Below are 25,541 nucleotides of genomic sequence, written 5' to 3' on the forward strand. Positions count from 1 at the left end.
AAGCTGATTTGAGCTCCAAGATGGAAGCCATTTGTACAACTTCGTATTTGTGTTGTGCATTGGGGAGAGAAGTGCAAACAAAAGGACCCTGTTAACATTTTTAACATACTATTATGGAGTGCATCCAGGTTGTAAAGTTGAATGCCTGGAACCAAAATTAAAACAAAAAGAAGGAAAAATCTATATTATGCATGATTAATGATACATGAATGAACTCCTATAGATGGAACTCAGTCTCATGTACATTCTGTACACACAATTTCAACTACCTAGCTGAAATCCTAAAACCACTGGAAGTGATTAATGTTGTTCAAGTTGGTAGTATAGTTTGAACTCCAACAATATCATAAATTTTCATACATACTACTACAGTACTTGATGTACAATACAGCCTTTATCCTCAAGGACACAGCTAAACTTCAACGTGAATGGCTAAAATTGACGCTAGGTGCAGCTACCCATGGGATTTGCATTCTTGATTATCCATGGATGCTCCATTATTTTCTGAAGCGAGAGCCTTCTTGAGGAGTCTTTCACCAAGAGCTACATCAATTTACATATTGTAGTAAGAACAACAAATTATGTTGATAGAAGGTGTATGATTACGCCTGAATATGGATATGTAAATGTGAACATACCCGACTAATCAGATTTTTTGCTTCTAAAGAAACAATTGGCGTAGCAGGGAAGGATAGGTCAACCTTCATGATCCTATACAAAAATTAAATACATTAAATAACATAACAAAAGTGGCATTATTTGACTACAGACTAGTCTCATCGTGTACTTCCATATATACCTTTTGAAGGTATCAGCTTGACTCTCGGCCTCAAATGGAGGAACGCCATAGAGGAACTCATAACAAAGGATACCCAGAGTCCAGTTATCGACTGCATAATCATGAGCTTTGTTTTCTACCATTTCGGGAGCTAAGTAGTCTAATGTTCCGCACATAGTGTGTCTCTTGCCCCTAGATTGTACAGACCAACCAAAATCTGCAATTTTAAGACGACCCTGCAATGAAGCCATTATCATATTGGTTACTCAAGTTCATGTAAATTTCCAAATCTAATTAGTTGATTCAACTTTACTAAATGTTATCATCATACACAGTATGGTAAATTTTCAGTAAGATTTTTTTTTTCTTTCCACTCCCTAAGTGAGCAAAAAAAGCTAAATGTTTTGGACAAAAATGTGAAAACTTCGGAGGGAATCTTATAATTTGCAAAACACAAAATAATCATTAAGAGGCCAAAAGAAGAGTTGCAGAAAAAGGAGAATAATGAACTACAAAATGTCGTGTTGCCAATAACTCGATAGATAACTTAGTATCCACATAGTTTGCATAAGAAGTTAAAGACCAAGGAGGTGCAAAGGGAGAAGAATACCTCATGGTCAAGCAACAAATTTTCTGGCTTGATATCCCTATGAATAACATGCTTCTCATGACAATATGCCAATGCCTCTGTGAGACTCAAAATATACTAAAATTTTCAGAAAAACAGAAGTTAGAGTCAACATAAATGAGAGATTTACTTCAAAGAGGAGAGAATGAAGTTCAGCATAGAGCATAACAATTTCAGCTAAGATTGATTTCCAAATAGTTTCTAGCCCAGCTTCACTTGATTTCTCTTAGTTTTGCTATTTACACACCATTTTTATACCAGTGAAACAGGTGATACACATTGCTCACCACAGACGTATGTATATTAGATAATCACACAATAGTATAGCTCACAGATCACCATATAATGGAATCAGTTAGTTACTCTCTAGGAACACCACATATTGCACCAAGACACAGATTAATTGCAGGCTAATTGCTACCATGAACATGGTGCACAATTATCTTTTTCCTCTCTGTGTAGTTCCATATTTCACAGCATGTAAATGCAATTACTTTACTTGCAGTCATTAATCTCATACACAAACACACATTCTCCCACAGTAAGGAAGAATTACCGTGGCTGCTTGCATCTCAGTGAGGTGGCCTCTTTTTCTAAGCTCCTTGTAGAGCTCACCATTATGAGCATATTCAAGAATCAAGAAAACACGCTCTGGATCATGAAACCAGCCGTATAGTCGTAGGATGTTCGGGTGGTGAAGGTTGGATTGTATTTCCATCTCCCTCCCTAGCTGATGGTGAAGTCTGTACTTCTCAATTTGTTCCTTGAATATAATCTTCAATGCAACTACATATTTGCTCTAAAAAATAAATAAATAAATCGGATCAACCCAATTGAATATTTAGAAATTAATCGCTCTAAGTGTTTAGTTTTCACAACATTAATGTCTAAGTATTTAACTCTTACACAGACTAGTTCAAAATGTATACACACCATGTTATATCTTATATGATTGAACTAACACTCTCCAAACATCATATCAATTTAATTAGTCTCTCTTTTCCTTTACAATTAAAACTTTGAGCATCCACATACACATTCCACTCATAATTTTTTTTTTCAGAATAAATTCGATATCAAATTACATCATCCATATTAAATTTCAAGAACTCGAAGACCAGTTTATGCTAAAAAGTTCATCTCAAAATACAAATAATAATATATTTCCCAAGTACTAAAATCGCAAGACCAACCTAAGACGTTGAATTATCTCACAAATCAAACACTCAAACCAAAGTGTGTTAAAAACCCAGCTCCCAAAGACTTAGCAAATGAGCACGATGCTGAATTGAAAACTAAGCAATAAACAGCTCAATCTTACATTTACAGAATTGAACAATGAGAGAATCAAGTTCATACACATGTTTATTTTCTCAGGAACTTTCTGAACAACCAAACAGAAAAATTAAGAAAAATAATAATAAAATAATAGACAGGAAGAGAGAGAGAGAGAGAGAGAGAGAGAGAGACCTTGACTTCTCTCGCAACGTAGACTCTGCCAAATTTTCCTCTGCCAAGAGGTTTTCCGATCTCGAAGTCTTTGAGGGACCATTGCCGCTGCAAGTTATCTTCTTCCATTTTTTTTTTTAACTGCTCCTACTGTAAAATAAGGGATATAATATAAATTTCTGTGCTTAAAGGAATGAAACAGATTCATCTAATTCAAACAAGGAAGAGGAATCAAAGCAAAGGCAGGAAAGGAAGAAATAGCAACCTAAACAAAAAAGGAAGGACCGACCTCAAGATGAAGGCTGTATAATTCAATATCACACCCTTCACAAACCAATCAAATTCTCAAGGATTTGCTGCCTAGGGCAGAGAGAAAAATAGTAATGCTGAGTATATTTCACAACTTCAAAGATCAATAGGATGAGAAAAATGGAGAACAGAAGAGTTAGCTGCTTTAATTTGACATGTTGCAGATCCAATCAACACACACACGGAGTATATATATATATACAACTTGATAATGAAAAGCTTGACAAGGATTGTATAATAAACAGTTGCGCCGTGAACTAGCAACCAATAATATTGATCAATTTTGAAAATCTGAAAGAACAGAATAAGAAAGAAAGGGTGGTTGCCAGAATTCTAAGTGGAATGCAAAGGCCAAAGAACAAGAGAAAGAGAAAAATGGAGAACAGAATTAGTCAAAAAAAGAATAATACAAATACAATAGATAAAGTGATTAACAGCTTCCCTTACTAGGAACGGTTTAATACTTTTTATTCATCAAGGCAGGATAACTATGATTCTAAATAGTTATTAATATTTATAACTGTGTATTTAGTTGCAACTAATGACAATGGAAGTTAGTTTTGGTCTCACCAACATCTGATGCATTAACTACATAGATATTATGTAGATTGGCATAGAAGTTGCAGAAATTGGATATAGTTCTTGTCTTGCCACTCCAAAAACAAAAGCTTAAATAAGATGAAGATAATAATATCATATGAAAATTGAAAAACGTTAGAAGAATGATACCACCAAAAATTGAAGCTAGAAAAAGTCAAGATACAAGTATATGCAACACCTTTAATTTCCCTCAGTCCTCTTCTCTAAGGATCTTCCTAATTAGTAGTAACATATAGTGAAAAAACAAGGAAGAGAAGAATGAAGGGAGGTACCTGAGAATAGATTTGATCAGAATCAGCAGGCTGGATTTCCTTCACAGAAAGCTTGCCATCTCTGTCTCATAAAAGTAAAGATAAAGTGTAATAAAACCCTAAATTGTTTGAGAACAGAACAGATTCAATTGCAAGAGAATCAATGTAATCGGAACAGAATTACAATGGAAGGGCTAGGGCTAGGGACAGGGAAGGGACGACGGAGCCTACCTGAACCGACGTCGACGAGAAGAAGAGGTAGAAGCCGCAACGCGCTGACGAGCTAAAACGAGCAGCGACCGAAAACGAGAGGGATGGAGGGAGTGCGAGTGACAGAGCGTGGTGGTGGAAAAGTTTCTTGTGGTGCTCTTCGACGGTGGAGAAATGAACGACGACAACGACGGCAGCAGAACGAATTAAGATGGCGGAGGAGGAAGGCGCGATTCGAAACGGCTATTATATTCGAAATTTTGAATTGGCTGAAGTCGGGAAACCAAAAACGACGTCGTTTATCTATCGAATCTTAAAATCTTTGGCCTTTATTAATTTTGGACAATTTATCTTACTTTCTTGGAGAGAATAAAATTGAGCCCTTAATCCTTATGCATCTTGTTTAACTTCCAACATGCTGTCTATGTTTTGGTGATTAATGATTATAGATACTAAATAAACGGGTTAAAATGGAGGTAGAAATTCTCAATTTCACATGAAGTTAATAGTCGAGAGTCGTTAGATAAAAATTTAGTCAAACAGTCAAATTATCTAACGATTCTCAATTATCAACTTCACGTGAAGTCGACTGCACCTGAGTTTTCACCTAAAATAAATGAAAATGTTAACTTATTAGAATTTTTAAGTTTAAGTAGAGACTTAATTTTTTTTTCAATTCATATCAGGTAACATTTTAAAATTATTTTTTAAAATAAAAATTAAAAAATTTTATAATAAAAATTAGTTAATATTAACTAATTAAGAGTTAATTTTCTATACTTATATATTATTTTACTTTAATTGTGCTATCTATATATTCTTTATAAAATTACTTTTTCCACCACATCAGTATCTGCACCCATTTGTTTAATTACAAAGAAAGTCCAAACATACCAATAAGAAATAGAGAAAGTTTTATGTCACTGTTAAGGTGACTAATAATTTCTGTTAAAACATTTCTTTTGTACATAAAAACAAATCACTTGACTATATATAATATAGAATTTTAAAATGTTTGATTGTTAAGCAACAATATATAATTAAAGTAAAAGAGTTTTGAATTGCCATTAATTAGATAATCTGTATGTGTAGGGCTTTGAAATTAACGGCTAACGAGTGATGGAATAAAATATGTTATCCGATGTAACAATATATAAATTAAATCCTTACTACTAAAAAAGAAAAGTATTACTTTGAAGCAATTTGTCTTATTGGCTAAGCTGTTTTCATAATTTAATTTTCAACAAATAAATAGAACTCAAATCCCTTCACCTACAAAAATATACAAAACCATTTCACCTTTGATCACACACATACAACAATGGAAGTTTTATCCACCATGTTGACTTTCATACCCTTTTCTTTTCTATGTATCTTCTTAGGTTTATGTTTCATGATATTAAAGGGAAAATCCATAGGTAACTCAAACTATGCACCATGCAAAGGCACAGTGTTTAACCAACTCCTCCACTTCAAGAACCTCCATGACTACCATACAGAACTGGCCAAGACGAATCCGACTTTCCGGCTACTCACGCCGGATCAGAGCGAATTGTACACGGTGGACACGAGAAACGTGGAGCACATATTGAAAACAAAGTTTGATAAGTACTCAAAAGGGAAGTACAATCAAGATGTTCTGAGTGATCTTTTTGGTGAAGGGATTTTTGCTGTTGATGGTGAGAAGTGGAGGCAACAAAGGAAGCTTGCTAGCTATGAATTTTCCACAAGAGTTCTTAGGGACTTTAGTTGCTCTGTTTTTAGAAGGAATGCTTCTAAGTTGGTTAGAGTTTTATCTGAATTTTCTCATCTAGGTGTGGCTTTTGATTTGCAAGTAAGTGGTTTTCCTTTTTACTATAAAGTTGTGTTATCATTCTAGTAGCTTAATTTGTTATCAATGTTTTGTATTAAATCCGTCTAAGTTATTCATGGAAATAATTCCAAATTTATATATAAAAAAAGAGTTGTCACTTTTTGTAATAGCTAAAATAAAAATTGTGGAATTTTTTTTACATCAAACTATGAAGCAAGTATTAAAATCTTTGAAGAAAAAAAAGAGAGAAAACAAGAACTTGAGCCTTCTCCAAGTCCTTTTAGAAATGATTTTGGTTGTATGCAGCATATAAATTTATGTATTACTTATTTTGATTTTTTGTTTATATATAGTGATGATATTTTCGAGTGAATTTATAATCCCAAGGTTGCACTATTGTTTTGTTATTATATTCTATTATTATATCAAAGTTGCCAATAAAATAAAATCCATATATTAAACATTTAAACCCCATAGACAAAAGTTTTAAAATTGGATAATTAATTAGTAATAGGATTTACTATATTAAGTTCCTTTTTCAAATGCTAAAATTTCATTATCGGTAATGTTAGAAAAAAAACAGTCAAAATTTATTTTAAAATAAATAAAATAAGTTATGATTATTTTTGGTTAATTTATTTTAGTTAGCAAATATTTTTATTTCACTGTATGAACTTATGATCACATCAACATGTTTTTTTTCTTTGTAGGATTTATTAATGAGATCCGCTTTGGACTCAATTTGTGAAGTTGGGTTTGGAACAGAATTAAATTGCTTAGAAGAATCAAGCAAAGAAGGAGTTGAGTTCATGAAGGCCTTTGATGAATCAAATGCATTGATTTATTGGCGCTATGTTGATCCATTTTGGAAGATCAAAAGGTTCCTTAACATTGGTAGTGAAGCTACCCTTAAGAAAAAGATTAAATTAATGGATGATTTTGTCCATGGAGTAATTAAGGCCAGAAAAGCACAATTGGCAGTTCAACAAGAAGAGTCTTCTTCTGTGAGTTGACTAATTTCTTATCTCTTTCTAAATCTAATGATGACTATTATTTTCTTGTTCACGTGAGTAAGTTATTATCCACTCTAATTTTAAGGGCACAAAAATATAGTCAAGAAGATTTATGTTATACTATCAAATAGTATAAAAAAATATATATATATTTTTAGTGACAATTTATTTTATCTTTAATGGTAAGAGTTTAATTTGTTGGATTAACAATGCTATACTAATTCAAAATCTAATGTAGTATTACTACACCGTTTGAATTTCAGAATGTTAAAGAGGATATACTGTCAAGGTTTTTGATGGAGAGCAAGAAGGATCCAAAAACTATGACAGATAAGTATTTGAGGGATATAATTATGAACTTTATGTTAGCTGGAAAAGACTCAAGTGCAAACACTCTCACATGGTTCTTCTACATGCTTTGCAAGAACCCTCTTCTTCAGGAAAAGATTGCACAAGAAGTGAGAGATAATGTCACTTGTTATAGTAGCCATGAAGGAGAAGAAAACATTGATGAGTTTGTGTCCAATTTAACAGATGATACCATTGATAAAATGCATTATCTTCATGCTGCATTGACAGAGACATTGAGACTCCACCCTGCTGTCCCTCTGGTATAATATATAAGTATCGACTATATTACGTGTACACCAAATTCAGCTACCAAAGTTAGTCACCTGTATAAAATATATGTTGAAATATAAATACACATTAAAAATAAATTAAATCACATATATATTTATAGACAATTATATTAGTGACTAATTTTAGTAGCTGATTTTAGTATACGAATGTCATTTTTATATAAATATATACTAACTTTTATGATTTTGATCAAAACTATCTTCAATCATCTCTTCTTTATTCACACTTGTTACTCATCCACTTTAATCTCTACTCATTTTAAAAAAATAAAACTATTTAATTTTTTTTAGATAGACATTCTTTTCTCTTTTTATTTGTCTTATAATTTTTTTAATCTTTTAAAATTTTTTATCAACAATCATAATCTAAATTTTTGGATATAGAACTCTAATACTATATCATGATGTCATTTTTTTCAAAAACTTAAACTAATTAAAAAAGATGCCATAAATGATTATATCTCTAAGATTCAATGATTTTTCAAAAATATAGGATGGAAGAACAGCAAATGAAGCAGACACTCTGCCAGATGGATACAAAGTGAAGAAGGGAGATGGAGTGTACTACTTAACATATTCTATGGGAAGAATGTCTTCCATTTGGGGTGAAGATGCTGAAGAATTTCTTCCTCAAAGATGGCTCCAACATGGAGTTTTTCAACCTCAATCTCCATTCAAATTCGTAGCTTTCCATGTTCGTACCATCTTTTCCTTTCATTTAACTAATATAACAATATATATAAAACTAAATACAGACACGTACTAGCTTTTACATATATATAATATAAATAAGAATATTCAAAATAAAAAAATTTGGCTAGGCCCTACTAATTTAATTTGTTCAAGAGATATACAATTAGATCAGTATGGTTACGTTACGTTGTTCATCTTTTGAGTATTATGATTTTCTAGCTCAAAAATATTTTATATAATTAACAAAAAAGGTTAAAAATTGATTATTTTCTTCCAAAATTACTATTTTTTATTTTGAAAAATAAAAAAATTATTGAAATGTTATTGTTTTCACAAATAATCCAAATATGTGAAAACTGATAACATTTTTAGTAAAAAAAAAAAAGTTAATTTTAAAATAAAAATAAGTTGACACAAACACATATCCTTAGTCTAAAATCTCATTATTATTTTACTGAGAAATTATTATGCGTTTTAAGAACAAATCAAGTCATTTATTTGTTTTATATTATTCCCAATTTTTAAGTTAAATTTTAAAATTTGTTACAAAAAATTACTTATGATATAAAAATTTAATTAAAAAAAAACAAAAAATTTACATTGATGTCAACTAATAATTTACATATATATAATAATTAATGACTTAATTTTGCTCTTTGAACAGTTAAGCATTTCTATATAAGCTAAGGTTTAATATATATAGAGAAATTTTTAGGATTAGCAACTTCTAGTATCTTTTGTCATTATTTGGTCATCACAAACATTAAATTGTCTTTAATAAATAAATTTTACTAATTTAGGTATATAAATTTTAAAAAATATAAGTACAAACTATATTAATTTATGTACAAAACTTTAATAAATATATATACAAATTATATGTTTATTGTGTGCAAAATATTTATAAATATAAATACAAATTATTGCTGATTAAATATTAATAAAAAATAATATTTATTAGGCATGTAACATTGCTTATATATATGATTGTAATTGCAGGGTGGACCACGTATATGCTTAGGAAAGGAGTTTTCTTACAGACAGATGAAAATAGTGGCAATGGCTCTTCTACGCTTCTTCAGGTTTAAACTAGCAAATGAAACACAGAGTGTGACTTATAAGGTCATGTTTACTCTTCAAATGGACAAGGGTCTCCCTCTCTATGCACTTCCAAGGTCATTAAAGTAATTATGCAATGTAAAGTAGTTGGAATGGAAATGCTCATCTTTTGTTTACTGATGATAATATATGATGATTTGTCTTTTCTGGTTTATTTATTTGTTCATGATTTGTCATTTGTGCAATGATTTGAAGCAGTAGTGAATCTATGAATCCTCAACAATATATAATATGATATAGGAAAAATTTCAAGTATACTAGGAACACCGGTGTTACAGTTGTTTTAACCGTTGATTTCAATTAATATATATTATATATATTTTTTATAATTCAAATCAACAGTAAAACAATTGGAACACCGGTATTTCCAGTACACTTGAAACTCTTCCTATGATATATCATAAAATATTAATGTTATCTACAGGCATCCTACAAAAACAAAAACAAAACAAATGGGGACAAAAGACAATAACAACAGGCCTTATCCTGCTCGGTTAGGATTCACTGCCAAGTGCCAACATAACGAGCAAGTTCTATTTTTAATAATTTATCCTAATTTCTTGTCCTGAAAATTTCTGGCACTGATAATAACATCCTCTTGCTTGAAAAATTCTGTCACTCCTATATCATTCAGGGGATTCACAAATACATAGCAAAGCATCATGACTAGTTTCAATCCTTACTACTATCCAATTCCCAAACTCCAAAAATCAATCAATTTATAAAATAAATCTTGCAAATTGCAATACAGACACATGATTGGTACATAGATTAAAGAATTGACTAGATTTATATTTAGAAAATATTGTTACCTATCCTTCATGCGAATCAGAATCTTTCCTGACTCTTTTTGCTTTATTTTCCACTATTTGTTTTGCATAGTCCCTTAAGCTTTGTTGCATTCTTTCAACTGTTTCTTCATCCAATTCAAAACCAGAAATACAAGCTGAAAGTTCTGATACGGCAGCTTCAGTCTCACGTTTAAGAAGCTTCCTTATTGAAACCCAAGTGTCTTTTCCACCTGCTTCAAATAGTGACTCCACTGGTTCAATCAGGGCCTTGGCCAATTGTTTCTGCCCAAAAAAAAAAGTCTCCCTTTCAGTGTTTGACAGAGAGATATGAAACATCATCAAATGACTAATCTCTTATGAAGTGATGATACCATTACCTCAAATTTAGTTGTTAGTGGTGTCATGCACAGATGAAGCATGTGACTCAATATCGCGCTGCAGTTTGTCTCCGACTCAATACCTGTCGTCATGTCTGCAAAGAGAATATATTATTAACACTAATCAGCATATATACAACACAAATCCTTCAATATTTATATTATTCAAAAAAAATTTTGACATACCCTCTCCTAAAATTGGACATATATCCACTTTTATGGTTCCCACAATTCCAACCAACCTCAATTTATACCATCAGTCAAAACTCAATTGAATTCACAACATTTCCAGTAGAATATATTAACTTGCTTATACATTGAAAAGGCAACATTTTTGTTTGAGTTATGCTCAGAAATTTCAGCAAATAATTGTTATACATGTTCATCCAATCATCATCAGGTTTATTTTGCAACAATGATTTCATAATATATTACTTCATATTTATTTATAATAGTTTCATAATTCCTATGCATTCATATATAGATCAACTAACCTGAACTAATTTTAATTATAATATGGATCTACTACTACTAGAGCATGAAGTCCTGAAATCAGCAACTAAACCTGAACTAACCTTAACAACCAATAATGTTCGATTTTCTATTTTGATCAATTTGAAGACCAACTCATCTTTAGTTAGCAAACGGGTCAATTATATAGACCAAACAATGTAGTTACTTTCTATTATATACAAGTCATATTTACAAACAATTAAATCTTAAGTCCTTTCTTAGGTTTATGTCCACAGGTCTTATTCCTGCTGAAATACCAGTTAACTTCACCAAATTATGGGAAATAAGTACATCTTGTTCTACTTCAATCTTGAAGAGAATATCACCTTAACCCTTTCGGCTCTCAGCAGAAACAGCAGACATGGCTTCTCACAAAGAAAAAGGTCCTACCACTATGTACTTTAGAAGACCTGTAAACACAACAGCGGAAATGGAGTAAGTTTTCAACAAATTGGATATGTTTTAAAACTTTATCTGCCACAAACTTGACTTGATTACAACAATTAACATGAGCAGGTTAATCAAGAAAAAGAAATAGAACAATGCGTAAAGTATAATGTTACTTGCCATTACAATTGATCTATTGGACACTGGGCTTATTTGCTTCTGCGCAAAAGCTTCTCCGGTCTACATTCACTTAGAAACTACCATCCACAAATAACTGTCCCTAGCACCTTATCTGTCAAATGTTTTAGATCAATTTTGTTTGTGTCAAACAAAAATATTCTAAAGATGAAACAGAGATAACTATGCAGCATCAGAAGCTTATTATGCTATCAATATATGATCAAAATGGAACAGATGAGAACAGAAGACTGAAAAAGAAGTGAATTTAACTCACTTTAGGTCGACTCTTGACATTCTCTTCGATATAAATGCAGCTTCCTTTAATCTCCCTCCTGCCTCTAGAGCTACTATCAGATCATTCAGGCATGTCAGTTCCTGATGTAAACCTTTCTCTGCTAATTCATAGCATAAATTAAATGCTTCTGAAACCTTGTTAATTTTACAAAGGCCCGTAATAACTGAATTACACAAGTCAATATCAATATTTCTATGATGTTCCATACTAAACAACAACAGCTTGCAAGCTTCTGGTAGCTTTCCTCTTTGGCAAAGGAATTGAACCACTTCTTCTATTTTAACACGGTATCCATTCTTATAGTGCAACTCAATAATCTGAAATGCTTTATCTCGCAGTCCAGAGCCAAAAAGGAGCAGTAAATTCTCAGTTGACAGGTTTATATTTTGTCTAATATTTCTCTCCAGCATCATGACAATAAGGGAGGTAGACTCATGAACACAACCTTTTTCCAAAAGTCTTGCCAATATAGAATGCAAGGTAGATGTTTTAGGTTTATAGGAGCTCTTTAGCATTTTCTCTAGAGTCTCCTTTGCAAGAAGAGGCTTATCCTTCAGAAGAAAACCATCAATCAAACAATCATATATCTCAAAATCAGGAACAAAATCTCTTCTTAGCATCCATATCAAAATCCCATAACCATTTTCATATGCACCTTCTTTACAGTGCCCCATAATCACGGTTTTATATGATAGGTGATCTTGTGTTCCCCTTTTCATTAGCTGTCTAAGTACCTTCTCAGCCTTCTTAGTTTTCCCATGTTCACACAAATATTGAAAAATAGGACTATATGAGGCAGCAATCGGCTTGGAACCATAATTACTTAACAAAGTTTCATTCTCATATAATTCATCAAACAGCTTCTCCGCTGCATCATAGTCACCTCTCTGACACAAACTCCGAATCAGAACACTGTACGAGGCTGAATCCACTGGGACTTGAAGGTTTTTCATGTTTTCAAACACCTTAAATGCTTCATCCAGGTTTCCTGCAGAACAATGTGCATGAATTAATATATTGAAGGTATATGTATCTGGTATGAAAGTCCCATCTCCCATAACTTGGCCCAAAATATCCTTTACCTTGTCCAACTTTTGTGCCTCACATAATCCTTTTATCAGAGTATTGTACGTAATTACATTTGGCTTTAGCCCCCTACTAGTCATCTCTTCAAGAAGAAACAATGCTTTATCTACTTGTTGTTTCATACAATACCCTCTAATCAAAGTTGTGTAAGTCACAATATCAGAATTCAAATCTTTGCATTTCTTGTTCATACCATTCACTAAGTTATGCGCTATACTAACCTTCCCTGCTTTACACAGGCCATCAACGAGTGTATTATATGTAACAACATCCGGATCGCAATCAAAGCTCATCATCTCTTTAAAGAACCAAAACCCTTCTTCAATGTAGGAATTCTTGCAAAACCCTCTGATCAAAATATTGTATGTGTACACATCTGGAGTGACACCGTATGTCCCAAGCATTTCGTCGTACACAGCTCTTGCCATATTGGTCCGGCCCCGCCTTAGCAATATAGACAAAACACTGTTGAATGTGACCACAGATGGTGATACACCAGTTGACTTCATAGTCTCAAAAAGCTTAATGGATTCTTTGAAGAGGCCGGCTTCACCATAACTTCTAATTAAGCTATTGAAGAACCTATCCTCAAGCTTGACTTCCCCATTGGACTTTTTCTCAATGGAAAACAGAAAATTCCTAGCAACATTGAGATTCCTCTGACGACCAAGGATTTCCAACATCATGAAGTAGGATTGAGCATTGTGCGGGAAACCCATTTCATGTGCCCACTTGAAGAACCGAAAGGCCTTGGAAGGTTCCTTGATATGGCGTAAAGTCTGAAGCACATTGGTTTTGGAAAGAAGGGTAGCGAATGAAGACAGCAGCTGATTTGACCAAGGTTTGTAATTGATGAGATTAGCCATGTCTTTCGCTCTTTTACACGAATTCCTTGATCTGGGTTTCTCATTTTGGTGGAGCTCTTGAACCCTTGTATGATTATCTGTCTTCTCAGACCATAACTTCCTGAATTAAATAGATTATGAGAATATGAACATAAACAGGGACACACAAAAGTAGTTAAAAAAAATTTGTTTTGGGAACAGCACCTGAGAACAGCACAGGGGTTAGAGCTGAAGTTGGAGATTGGAATGAAACGCTCCTTGGTAAACACTTGTGATGAGAGACTCTGAGGGCCACTGTTTAAGGCCATGAATGAAGGTTGATTTTTATGGCAGTGAATTGACCTTATTCCCTACACTGAATTGCTTTTGTGCACAAGACTCTCTTTACACACTCACTGAACAAGTGCACTAACAATATAAAAGATTATATATTTTAATTAATTACCAACTAATTATGTATATTTTCACTATAAAAATCCTAGAGGAGGAGCAGAGGCAGAAAGCCAACCCGAGCAAGGCGAAGCAGAGGGCAGCAACGACGAACCAGAATATGAAGAGGCAGACGGTAACCCAGAGGCAAGAAGCACGAGCAAAAGCAGACGGAAAGAAGACAAATCGGATGCTGACACCTGCGACGACGACGGCGACGACAAATGGAATAAGGAAGCATGAGAAGAGGAAGAAGAAGAAACAGAGATAAAGCCTTGAGTGTGGACGGCTGCAAGGAGGAGGGAAGGGAGAGTCAGTCTCAGATTGAGAGATTGGGTAAGGGCGTGAATAACGAGATCTGACAAAAATTGCAGCAATGTATCAATTCAATCTGAAAAGCGAATTACAGCAACCAAAAGATAAATAAATAAAACAGAAAGAAAACACCAAATTGAAGGTCCTAAAATCATAGTTATAAGAACCGAACCGGTCGAAATACTGGATTACTGAATTACAAGTTCAATCGGTGGATCACGGGCTGAACTTGTTGACCTGGTCTCGCTTAAATAATCAATTATCCAGAGATTAATCAAGAAAAAGAAAACACCCGTTTATGTGCCACAATATATCTTCTACATTCACTCTTTTTTTGCACTTTTTAGCATCTTTGTTCTAAACAAGCAAAGAAAAACAAAAAGGCCAAAGAACATAACGTAGAAGAACCTTCGTTAATGAAAAACAAGACAAATATCACTAAAAAACTATAACTCAAATGAAAATTTCATGTTGAAACTTAAGACTGCTAGAACCTTTCCATTCTCTCTCTTTTTAAAACAAACTCTTATTTATTATCACTGACCTCCAAATCAAACTATTGCAAAGTGATTAATCTACTGAGAAAATTAAAGAGTGCTACACAACACCAGAAGAAAGATCCTTTTATTGAATCTTCATCATTTGATTATCAAGCTAGTAGACAAATTTTATAGTGTTAATGAAAATGTCTTGTTCTATTATCTTTCTCAGCTTCTCCAACTTTAGTATACAAGCTTCGAAAAAGGAACAAGAACAAAGAAAACAACAAATTAAATCAACTAGTTTTAAATACAATTTATTTATACCTATTAAAAATTAAATCAATCAATTTTACGTATAAATACAATTAGCATCAATACATTTTTTGATAGATCCAGCATTGGAAGTGAGGAACAGCATCAATACAAAAACAAGAACATTCGAAAAACCAGAACAAGCCAAACTAAAAACATCATAAAAGAACCACAAGACAACCAACCAAACACCACTGCTGCCTGAGAGTTAGTAAACAAGACGCAACAAAACAACGAAAACAAGAAGACACAAAAAGAACAGAAAAAGCAACGATTGAAGGAACGATCAATAAGAGCAACCTCCATGGTCCTTCAAGCTACATTAAAACAACAAAAATCCAGTATAAAAAATTAATAATAATAACTAAGAACAAAAAAACTCACCAACACTACACTGCAGAAGCAAAAAGTCGAAAACAGAGAGAGGAACGGTTTTCCAACTTGGGGTCGTTGCAAAAGCAGAGCTTCGAAAAGGAGCAGAGCAAAGCCTGCAGAGGAGCCAACACGATGACGACAGAGGAAGCAGAGGCAGACGAGGTACGATGCGGAGGCAGAGACATGCGAGGCACGAGGCGGAGGCAAGGCGGCCGGGACGACACGGACAGAGAAGGCAGAGGCGAGCAGACACTGGCGGCGCGGGGAAGAGGCAGAGGAGCCGGCGAGGGGATCGACGAGTGACTTCCTCCGTCGTTGGCTGCAGTTGAGTTTTCACTTTTCAGCATTTCAGCTTAATTATTATGTAATTGCTGTGTTATACTTGTTGATGATATAATTTGGTCAAATTTTTCATTGTCTCATCCATTTTATTTTCATGGATAGATAAGTTTATTTAGCCCATTTATAATCTTACTTAGTTATTATTAAGAAAATCAAAGACCTGAAAAAAAATCATTATAAAAAAAATAAAAATTAATTATGAACAATGCTACAAAATAAGTATAATTTATGATTTTTGGCTCACATTTAATCAATAATATTTAAAAATATTGATTAAAAGAGTGATGTTGAATTATTAAACTAAAAATATTGGATTTGTGATTAAAAATATTATTTAATATAAATTAAAATTATTAATCTTTAAATTTTTTTCATAAATTATAAAAACTACTCAATTGTATTTCATTTAATTATTGTATTTCAATTTTCAACTTATATAAATAGCGCTGATAATGGGTTAGGTAGAGTATAATTGGGTAGAGTAGGATTTTGACTCAATCTTAACTTTATTCGTGGGTTGAAAATTTTTTAAAAATTCTACCCTCCTCTATCTATAGATTGAAAATCTCTCAACCCTAATCCTATTCGTATCCTAAAGTTCTAAACCCTACCCTACTGGACCCTATCCACAGAAAAATAAAAAATTCAACTATTCCAAATTTTATACATATTAATAAAATAGAAAATAAAAAACTAAGTTTTAATTAAAATTAAAAACAATAAAATCTTAAAAAAAATTCAACATAAAATTATAAATAATATGATCATCAACTAGTTCAGTAGTTATTTCAAATTTTTATAAGAATAAAATTGTGAGTTCAACGCTCACTCTCTTCACTACATACATAACTTTTACTATATATTATATAATATATTAGGGGTGCGGGTAGGGTAAGGTAAGGTATACTCTGAACCCGTACCCTATCTTACCCGTAAGCAAATTCGCACCCTACCCTACTCTACCCACAGCAGGTCGGGTAGACAATCCTACCGGAACGGGTTGCTCTAGGTTAGGTACCCAAACGGGGTTGGTCCAGGTTAGGCAACCGCGAGTAGGGTATATATTATCAGTCTTACTTATAAATAGGGCAGAGTACTAAATTGGTTTGTTACGTTTGGGCGTAATCATGTTTTGGTCTTTAAGGTTTAAAGTATTTTATTTGAATCCAAAAATGTTTCATTTAGTTTCAATGTAGTTCTACCATGAGATCAAAGTTAAATAATTAACGAAATATCTTATATGATAGCAATACAAGAATAAGGTCGATAATTTGGAGAATAAATACACGTTCCACAAGTACAAAATTAACTGTGCATACATTAATACATCTATTTATCATTTTTCTTACAATTTAAATAAAATATTTTCTACAGAACTAAAAAGAATGATAAATAAATGTATAATGCATCACAATTAATTTTGTCTTTGAAATTTATACTTGTTATCGATCTTGTTTTTGGACGACTGTCATATAGAACATTCGTTAATTATTTAATTTTAATCTCACTGTAAAATTACATTAAAATTAATAAAAAAATTTTAAATTCAAATAAAATATGTTAAATCTTAAACATTAAAAAAACAATTACACCTAAATACAAGACACTAATTTAGTATTTTACCTCTTATAAATAATTTGTTCGTCGGATGGATAGCTAACGTATGAAAGAAACTAAAATCTAAGTAAGAAAGAAAGAATGAATGAATTGTTGAAACAGCTCATCTAATTGAAGTCTAGGTTTATATACAAGGTAACTTTGCTGTAAAAAAAAGCCATAAACGATAAGGTATTTATGGTACGGTTTAGATCGATTTTGAGTAAAAAGTTCATTCGATTTGATATTAATTTTATTTATGGTGAGATTGGATGATCTTTTTAAAAAATTTGATTCAATCTGATCCAATTTCAAGTAGTTTGTATTTGATTGGATTCGTAATTTTATAAATTAAAAAAATTAAATACATATAATAATTAACAAGTCTCAACATTAAATTTTAAATAATTAATAATAATATAACAAATCTCAACAATATCTTAAAATGCTAACGATAATATAACAATAGAAATAAAATTATAAGTTAGTTAAAATAAATAAATAAATCATATTTTAATAATAATAATACATGAATAATATAAAAATATATAACAAATTAAGCATGTTATAAGTATAATTTTAAATATAATAATAAAATAATAATATTATAGTACATTATGCGATTTTGATTGGATTGGATCGATTATGAAAAATAAATTTAAAATTCGATCTGATTAAGCGGTTTACAAAAAATAAAATTCAATCAAATTCGAATTTATATGGTTTTAATTGGTTTTTAATTTAGATTAGATTAAATGTGCAGTTTAATTTGAATCAATTTAAATTTAAATACTCATAATAAATGATATGTATTTATGATTTAGAGTTTAAAATTTTTATATTGGATTAGATAACTTTTTTGAGAAAGGATCAGAATAGCATTATTTTTGGTAGAATCTTAAGAAATGGATTCAATAAAAGGGACATATATGATATATACAAACACGATCATTATCCAAGATGAGCTGTATGTAAGGTTAAGTGGGGAATCCCCATTGTTAAAATATCTACACACTTTATTGCTACCTGATTTAGGGTAATGTTTGGGAGATAAAAAAAACAGTTAGAATTTGTTTTATTTAGTATTTATTAATTATTGTAATAATTAATAAATATTAAATAAAGTAAATTATGGTTATTTTTGACTGTTTTTTTTAGTTACTAAATATTTTTGTCTGATTTATTATAAAAAAATATTATTTAAATATTAAAATTAATCATTAAAATTAATTATTAATAATATATTTATATATAAATATATATAATTAAATTTAAATTATTTTTAATATATATTTTATATAAGTGACGTATAATATAACTGTTTATTATACTGTTCTTCAAATACTGCATAACGTATAGATTCATTAGAATGGAGAACATCTAGAACGTTAACATTATCCGAAGAAACTCTTAATGAAAAGTAGTGCTTAGGTTGGGGCTAATAATTCGGTTTATAAATTTTTTGATGTCTATGGATCAACGCCTTTTAATTATTAAGCAAAGAAAAAAATTATTATTCTTATCAAATTTAATAAGAAAATATAAAAAAAAGGTTTAGCGTTATAATGTACTTGTTATCTATATTATTATTATTATTATTATTATTATTATTATTATTACGTAAAAAGCAATCTATATGCAAAAAAATAACACTAATAAACCACTGTATAAGGATATATTTTTTGCTAATAAAAAATTTCATTATATTGTTAAAAAGTTTGATTATTTTATGATGACACTATTAATTATTTTAGTAACCGATTCTTTTTATTGAAAAAATAAATTAAACAATATATAACTATATAATAATTAATTTTAATATTTATAGAATATTTTTAAAATAAAATATATTAGTAAATACGTTAGTAGTTAGTACCTATTAATATATTAAAAATAATTTGTAAACATATCTTATAAAAAAAAATACATAAAAATTATAATTTTTAAATTCACAATTTAAATAACACTAATAAACCGCTGTATTGGGATATATATTATGTTTGATAAAAGATTTAGGTAAATTTAGTTATGTTATTAAAAATTTTGAATAGTTTACTATGACATTATTAATTATTTTGATAGCTGATATTTTTTATTAAAAAAATAAGTCAAACACTATATAAATATAAACAAATATATAATAATTACTTTAGTAATTAATTTTGGTATTCATAGAATATAATATTTTTAAAAACAAAATATATTAATAATACATTAATGTCTATTAATACACTAATAAATTTAATTTTATACACATCTTGTAAAAGTTTTACATGGAAATTAAAATTTTAATTAATTTTAAAATTCACAATTTAAATAATTTCATCTATAATAATGTAAATTTTTTTATATTATTAATATATTAAAATTAAAATCTAAAAACATAACTAAATAAGTGTCGGAATTTATCTAATTAATAAGGACTACAACAATGTTATTTATTTTCAGTAAAAAAAAAACACTTTTTTATTTTTGATATTGGGTTAGTGGTGGTGTATAACCGCACTATGGGAGTGCAGGGTGTTTGACGGGAGTGTGGCACCCAGAAATCGCTGGGTCCGATTTCATGGCTCCCAAAAATTTTTTTCATCTTGCCAAGAAATCGCTGAGTCCGATTTCCTTGTGCAAAAGAAAAATCTGAAGTTAAGCATGAAATCGGTGGGTCCGATTTCCATGCATTGTCTTTCATGAACCACAAATCGGACGGTCCGATTTGTGTCCCTTTTCAGCTGCAATAAATCGGACCGTCCGATTACTTCTCTTCACCTGAACGCCGTCACACCGATATAAAACTTCCCATAGTTCCATAACCCAGCATTACACCACAGTTGGTGTCATATAAAAAAAAATTAGCCAAAAAATAACAATCTTATTTATTTAATAAGAAGTGTTTCAAGAAAGAGTTTTAATATTTCATTTTAATGATTAGAAAAATAATTGAAATTCCTAGGCTAATAACCTATTAATGGTCAGAAAAAGACAGAATACCTTGCAAAATGTCGTACACAACTACAAGTCTACAACTACTGAAAGTTACCAAGGTCCAAGGGCACCATCAATTGATTCCTTGGATCCTATAAATGAAGTTGCATCTTGCAACCTTTGCAACTGAACTATACTAAACTATAAACTCTGTTGACTTTAACACATCATCATAAATGGATTTTCTTCATAATCCTTATGTCTTTGCATCTCTTTCTGCAGGTTTAGTTCTTCTGTTGGCACAATTTCTGTTCAGAAGAAGGGATAGAAAGAAAAAGAAGTACCATCCAATTGGTGGCACAGTGTTCAACCAAATGATGAACTTCAATAGGCTGCATCATTACATGACTGATCTTGCAGGAAAGTATAAGACTTACAGATTGCTGAGTCCATTCAGGAATGAGATTTACACTTCTGATCCTATCAATGTTGAGTATATCCTCAAAACCCATTTTGAAAATTATGGAAAGGTACAAACTTTTTGCAGATGCTAGAATAATATTCATTGATTTTCAGTTTTTTGGGACATATTAAAATTGGGTTGGTTAAATAGGTTAAATAAACGATTTATGGTTGTGGTTCTTATAAAACTTTTGTTGTGATCTTAGCCCAAATCTTTTTAGAAGTAAATGAAATTCTTTGCGAATATTATTTCACATTACATATCAATTTGGACCCATTTTTTAAGCCTTTAAGATATTAGTAACTATGTAGATGGATATTAGCTCAGCTGCGTTCAGGATAAAAAATAAATAAATAATAAAAAACCTCATCACTTTTATTCCTGGTGAGGCAACAGTCATATTTATTTTCTTGCTGATTTTAATTATAAGATTGAATCAGTTAGGAGGTTCTGAGTTTCCTGTTATCATCTTCATGTGTGATCAAAGCAATGATGTCTATTTATATTTCTCCTTCAAAATCTGGACATGGTGTGATGGGGTTGTTATGGTTGTCAATTTTAGGAACATTTTTCATATATTGTCCTTTGGAGAATACTGATGAAACTTGTACATAGATCTTGGAAACTGTGAATTCTGATTAATAAAAAGCAGGTTAATAAGAGCATTAATAGTAATAGGTACATATAGAAGATGTTATGTGATGTAATTATTGAGTCAGTTCAATTATCAAAAAGATGAAACTAAGTTAGCCATATTGTCTTCATTTTTATTCTCAAAATATTGGTGCAGGGAATGTACAACTACCAAAATTTAAGGGATTTCCTGGGTGATGGAATCTTCACTGTTGATGGCGAGAAATGGCGCGAACAGAGGAAAATATCAAGTCATGAATTCTCCACCAAGATGTTAAGAGATTTCAGCATTCTTGTATTCAGAAAGAATGCAGCAAAAGTTGCAAATGTGGTGTCTGAAGCTGCAACTTCAAACAAGACATTGGAAATCCAAGTAGGTTTATATATTCTCGGTTTAATTACTCTAAGATTCCTATAGTTTTACTCTATTTTCAGTTAGGTCATTATAATTTAAAAGTTTGTAATAAAGTTCTCATATTGTACAAAAATTTTCAATCATCTCCTATATCGGAACCTAATTGAAAATTTAACCTATATGCTGTAAAACATATTATATGATTTCCTTTTCTTGTCTCATTGGTGTTAACTTGATCCAAAATCTTATGTAGGACCTTTTCATGAAATCAACTTTGGATTCAATATTCCAAGTTGCATTTGGAACTGAACTTGACAGCATGTGTGGATCAAGCGAAGAAGGGAAGAACTTCGCCGACGCTTTTGAAACTTCAAGTATGCTTACTCTTTTCCGGTATGTCGATGTCTTCTGGAAGATAAAGAAATTTCTGAATGTTGGATCAGAGGCTGTCTTAAGAAAGAATACCAAAATCTTAAACGACTTTGTCTTTAAGCTAATTAACATAAGAATGCAGCAATTGCAGACTTCAAAGGATGATTCTGCTGTAAGTTTACTAGTTAAAAGTTGTGTCTCTAATTGAAAAGAAAATATATTAGCTTAAATAAGTTTTCAATCTATGTAAAGTTTGTGACATTTTGTTTTCCCCCCTTCAAATAATTTAGTTTTGAACCCTATGAAATTTAAATATTTGTTTTGGTCCTTGCTGTTAGTAAATGTTAACGTGACAGATTAAATGCTATGCCACAAGATGAGACAAGAGATACTCAGGGTGTGTTTGGTTTGCATTTTCATTTTCAGTATTTTTTGTTTTTAGAATTTTGTGAAGAAAAAAGAAAATAGGTAGTGAAAACAGAAAACAAGATTTTATTGTTTTTACTATTTTCACTTTTTCCTTCAAAAATCTTGAAAACAGTAACACTGAAAATGAAAACATCAACCAAATACAACCTTAGTTTTAACTGTCATGTCAATATTTGCTGCAGATAAACTAATTGTAGGTACCAAAACCAAACATTAAACCAAGTCACAAATTTTACAAGGACTAAAAACTTATATAACCCAAATAGGCTTATATGTATTATGCATTTTCTCACTTTGGATGGAATATGCAGAACAAACATGGTGACATACTCTCAAGGTTTCTGCAACAGGAGAAATATGATTCGACATACTTAAGAGACATAATTCTAAACTTCGTTATAGCTGGAAAAGACACAACAGCTGCAACACTTGCATGGTTTATTTACATGCTATGTAAGTATCCTGAAGTGCAAGAAAGAGCTGCAGAAGAAGTGAAAGAAGTAACAAACACAAAAACTAAAACATTTAGCAGTGGTGCTGAGTTTGTGTCTTTTGTAACTGATGAAGCTCTTGAAAAGATGAATTATCTCCATGCGGCAATTACTGAAACTCTCAGACTTTATCCTGCAGTTCCAGTGGTAAGGATATTCTTCAAGTTTATCTATTGCTTCTAAATCCCAAGGTTGTTATCATCATAGATTTGCAGTGCTTAAGATTGTAGGGTAAATCTCAAATCTTTTCTCTGAAGAATTCGTCCATCGTCATTTGAAAAAACGTGACATATTAGTCATTCCTTATAAAACTCATACATGCATGGAAGGACTAATATGTCTACTTTTTCTGAATGACGAGGTGCGAGCTTGTTCAGTAAGAATAATAAGAGATAAGTTTGTCATTTTCATCAAATTTTTGTCGGGGACGAAATCAGGAGTTAACTCAAAATTGTAAGACTTACAGGATGCAAAGATTTGCTTTGCTGATGATATATTGCCAGATGGATACAATGTAAATAAAGGAGATATGGTATCTTATCAACCTTATGCAATGGGGAGGATGAAATTCATTTGGGGTGATGATGCAGAAGAATTTAGACCAGAAAGATGGCTTGATCATAATGGCATTTTTCAGCCAGATAGTCCTTTCAGATTTACAGCTTTCCAGGTATTTTGGTTTAATTACTCTGAAGGACCTATAATTTTCTTAAACTTTTAATTGGATCCTTATAGTTTAAATGTTTGTAACCGATTTAGTTCTTATACTGTACAACCATTTCTAATCAAATCATTATGGTATAAACATTTCTAATTGAGGTTTTATATTGTACAAACATTTTTAACTTGATCTCTAGTTTACAATTTTGTGATCAAACGTTTATCATCCAATATAAGACTTGATCATAAAATTTTTAAACTAGAGGGACCAAAATGAAAATTATTTATGAAGTATAAGTACCTGATCATAAATGTTAAAACTATAAGGACTTGACTTGCATTGGTTACAAACTCTTAAAACAATAAATTTTTAACTGAGAATTGAGTGAAATTATAAGCATCTCCGAAGAAAATTATCTTGCATGCAAGCTTGTATTAAGGCCTCAGGCTAATTCAGTAAACTCGAAATGAATTTTCTTTTATTTGCAGGCAGGTCCTCGGATTTGTCTAGGAAAGGAGTTTGCATACAGGCAGATGAAGATATTCTCAGCAGTTTTGTTAGGTTGTTTCCGCTTTGAATTGAGTGATGAAACCAAAGTTGTTAGTTACAAGACAATGATAAATCTTCATATTGATGGTGGTCTTGAAGTCAAAGCCTTCCATAGGCAGTGGGACTAATTAGCATATCGTTTTTAGAACAATCCAAGCTTTATAGAGAAGCTTAATGTAATTAGAAATAGATAACAAGAATGTAAATAGTAAATACACCTATCTTTCTTGAAGTTAATATTATACATGTTATGTTTATATGAGAAGTTAGTATGTATCTCATGAATTAAAAAAATAATTGGAATATGTTGAAGCTGCAAAATTTAAGAATTACTATACAAAATTATCCTTTGAGAGTTTAGACAAGTACATTAATCATCCTCTTTTTAATTACTTTATCTATTTATACTTTCTCATCATTTGATCCAATATTGATTAGGGTATTGTTAATTAATAAGGGATATGACTAGACAAATATTAATGTTAGATTAATTTGCTAAATCAGTACTTATTTGTGAAATAAAATGTTAAAAAGTAAATGTTTATTTGAGAAGAAAGGAGTACAAAACTACTAAATGTCATGCAATTAAAATATTAGAGAAGATAACCAATTTGAGTCAGTCGAGTGATCAACTCATTCATTCGTTTAAACAAGTGTCAGGGTTCGAATCTTAAATGGAGTTCGGATCTGCAACGGATTAATCCTTGACTTGTCGGGTTGGGGAATATTGTGGGAAAAAAAAATATCAGAGAAGATTATTCGAAAACTCACCCTTAGTAACTAGATGTGAAGGTTTATGTTATGAATGACCCTACAACAACATAAAATAGATTTAAA

The 25,541-nt window shown here is 31.2% G+C and overlaps 4 protein-coding genes across 9 annotated transcripts; 2 read left to right on the forward strand and 2 right to left on the reverse strand.

Annotated features, from left to right (window-relative positions):
• Nucleotides 1-210: 210 nt before the first annotated feature.
• Nucleotides 211-4,408, reverse strand: LOC130962186 (serine/threonine-protein kinase Aurora-3). 2 transcript variants are annotated; one of them, XM_057888315.1, is made up of 9 exons: nucleotides 4,247-4,399; nucleotides 4,037-4,097; nucleotides 3,145-3,215; nucleotides 2,877-3,005; nucleotides 1,963-2,205; nucleotides 1,389-1,484; nucleotides 800-1,014; nucleotides 639-711; nucleotides 211-543 (listed from the first exon to the last, which is right to left on the reverse strand). In XM_057888315.1, the coding sequence occupies exons 4-9, from the start codon at nucleotides 2,982-2,984 to the stop codon at nucleotides 445-447; spliced, it is 834 nt and encodes a 277-aa protein (XP_057744298.1). In that variant the 5' UTR covers nucleotides 2,985-3,005; nucleotides 3,145-3,215; nucleotides 4,037-4,097; nucleotides 4,247-4,399; the 3' UTR covers nucleotides 211-444. The 2 variants fall into 2 exon arrangements, with proteins under 2 accessions (XP_057744298.1, XP_057744299.1); XM_057888316.1 differs by lacking the exon at nucleotides 3,145-3,215 and having other exon boundaries at nucleotides 4,247-4,408.
• A 1,078-nt stretch (nucleotides 4,409-5,486) lies between these two features.
• LOC130961075 (cytochrome P450 704C1) lies at nucleotides 5,487-9,658 on the forward strand. Its single transcript, XM_057886739.1, has 5 exons — nucleotides 5,487-6,059; nucleotides 6,749-7,042; nucleotides 7,315-7,662; nucleotides 8,186-8,386; nucleotides 9,385-9,658. Exons 1-5 carry the CDS (start codon nucleotides 5,547-5,549, stop codon nucleotides 9,571-9,573), a joined length of 1,545 nt encoding a protein of 514 aa, XP_057742722.1. The 5' UTR covers nucleotides 5,487-5,546; the 3' UTR covers nucleotides 9,574-9,658.
• Nucleotides 7,489-16,222, reverse strand: LOC130961074 (pentatricopeptide repeat-containing protein At1g02060, chloroplastic-like). Of its 5 annotated transcripts, none has more exons than XM_057886734.1 (8): nucleotides 15,901-16,222; nucleotides 14,183-14,696; nucleotides 12,027-14,099; nucleotides 11,753-11,864; nucleotides 11,512-11,595; nucleotides 10,673-10,767; nucleotides 10,317-10,577; nucleotides 7,489-7,725 (listed from the first exon to the last, which is right to left on the reverse strand). In XM_057886734.1, the coding sequence occupies exons 2-4, from the start codon at nucleotides 14,284-14,286 to the stop codon at nucleotides 11,861-11,863; spliced, it is 2,181 nt and encodes a 726-aa protein (XP_057742717.1). In that variant the 5' UTR covers nucleotides 14,287-14,696; nucleotides 15,901-16,222; the 3' UTR covers nucleotides 7,489-7,725; nucleotides 10,317-10,577; nucleotides 10,673-10,767; nucleotides 11,512-11,595; nucleotides 11,753-11,860. The 5 variants fall into 5 exon arrangements, with proteins under 5 accessions (XP_057742717.1, XP_057742718.1, XP_057742719.1 ...); XM_057886735.1 differs by lacking the exon at nucleotides 7,489-7,725 and having other exon boundaries at nucleotides 9,847-10,577; nucleotides 14,183-14,386; nucleotides 14,487-14,765; XM_057886736.1 differs by lacking the exon at nucleotides 7,489-7,725 and having other exon boundaries at nucleotides 9,847-10,577; nucleotides 11,759-11,864.
• Nucleotides 16,223-20,846: 4,624 nt separating this feature from the next.
• On the forward strand, nucleotides 20,847-25,034 carry LOC130957819 (cytochrome P450 704C1-like). The gene is made up of 6 exons (XM_057884668.1): nucleotides 20,847-21,281; nucleotides 22,005-22,220; nucleotides 22,456-22,746; nucleotides 23,315-23,641; nucleotides 23,961-24,164; nucleotides 24,644-25,034. Exons 1-6 carry the CDS (start codon nucleotides 20,988-20,990, stop codon nucleotides 24,830-24,832), a joined length of 1,521 nt encoding a protein of 506 aa, XP_057740651.1. The 5' UTR covers nucleotides 20,847-20,987; the 3' UTR covers nucleotides 24,833-25,034.
• Nucleotides 25,035-25,541: the final 507 nt, after the last annotated feature.

This window comes from Arachis stenosperma, chromosome 2, assembly GCF_014773155.1.
Source record: "Arachis stenosperma cultivar V10309 chromosome 2, arast.V10309.gnm1.PFL2, whole genome shotgun sequence".
In the NCBI taxonomy this organism is placed as follows: domain Eukaryota; kingdom Viridiplantae; phylum Streptophyta; class Magnoliopsida; order Fabales; family Fabaceae; genus Arachis; species Arachis stenosperma.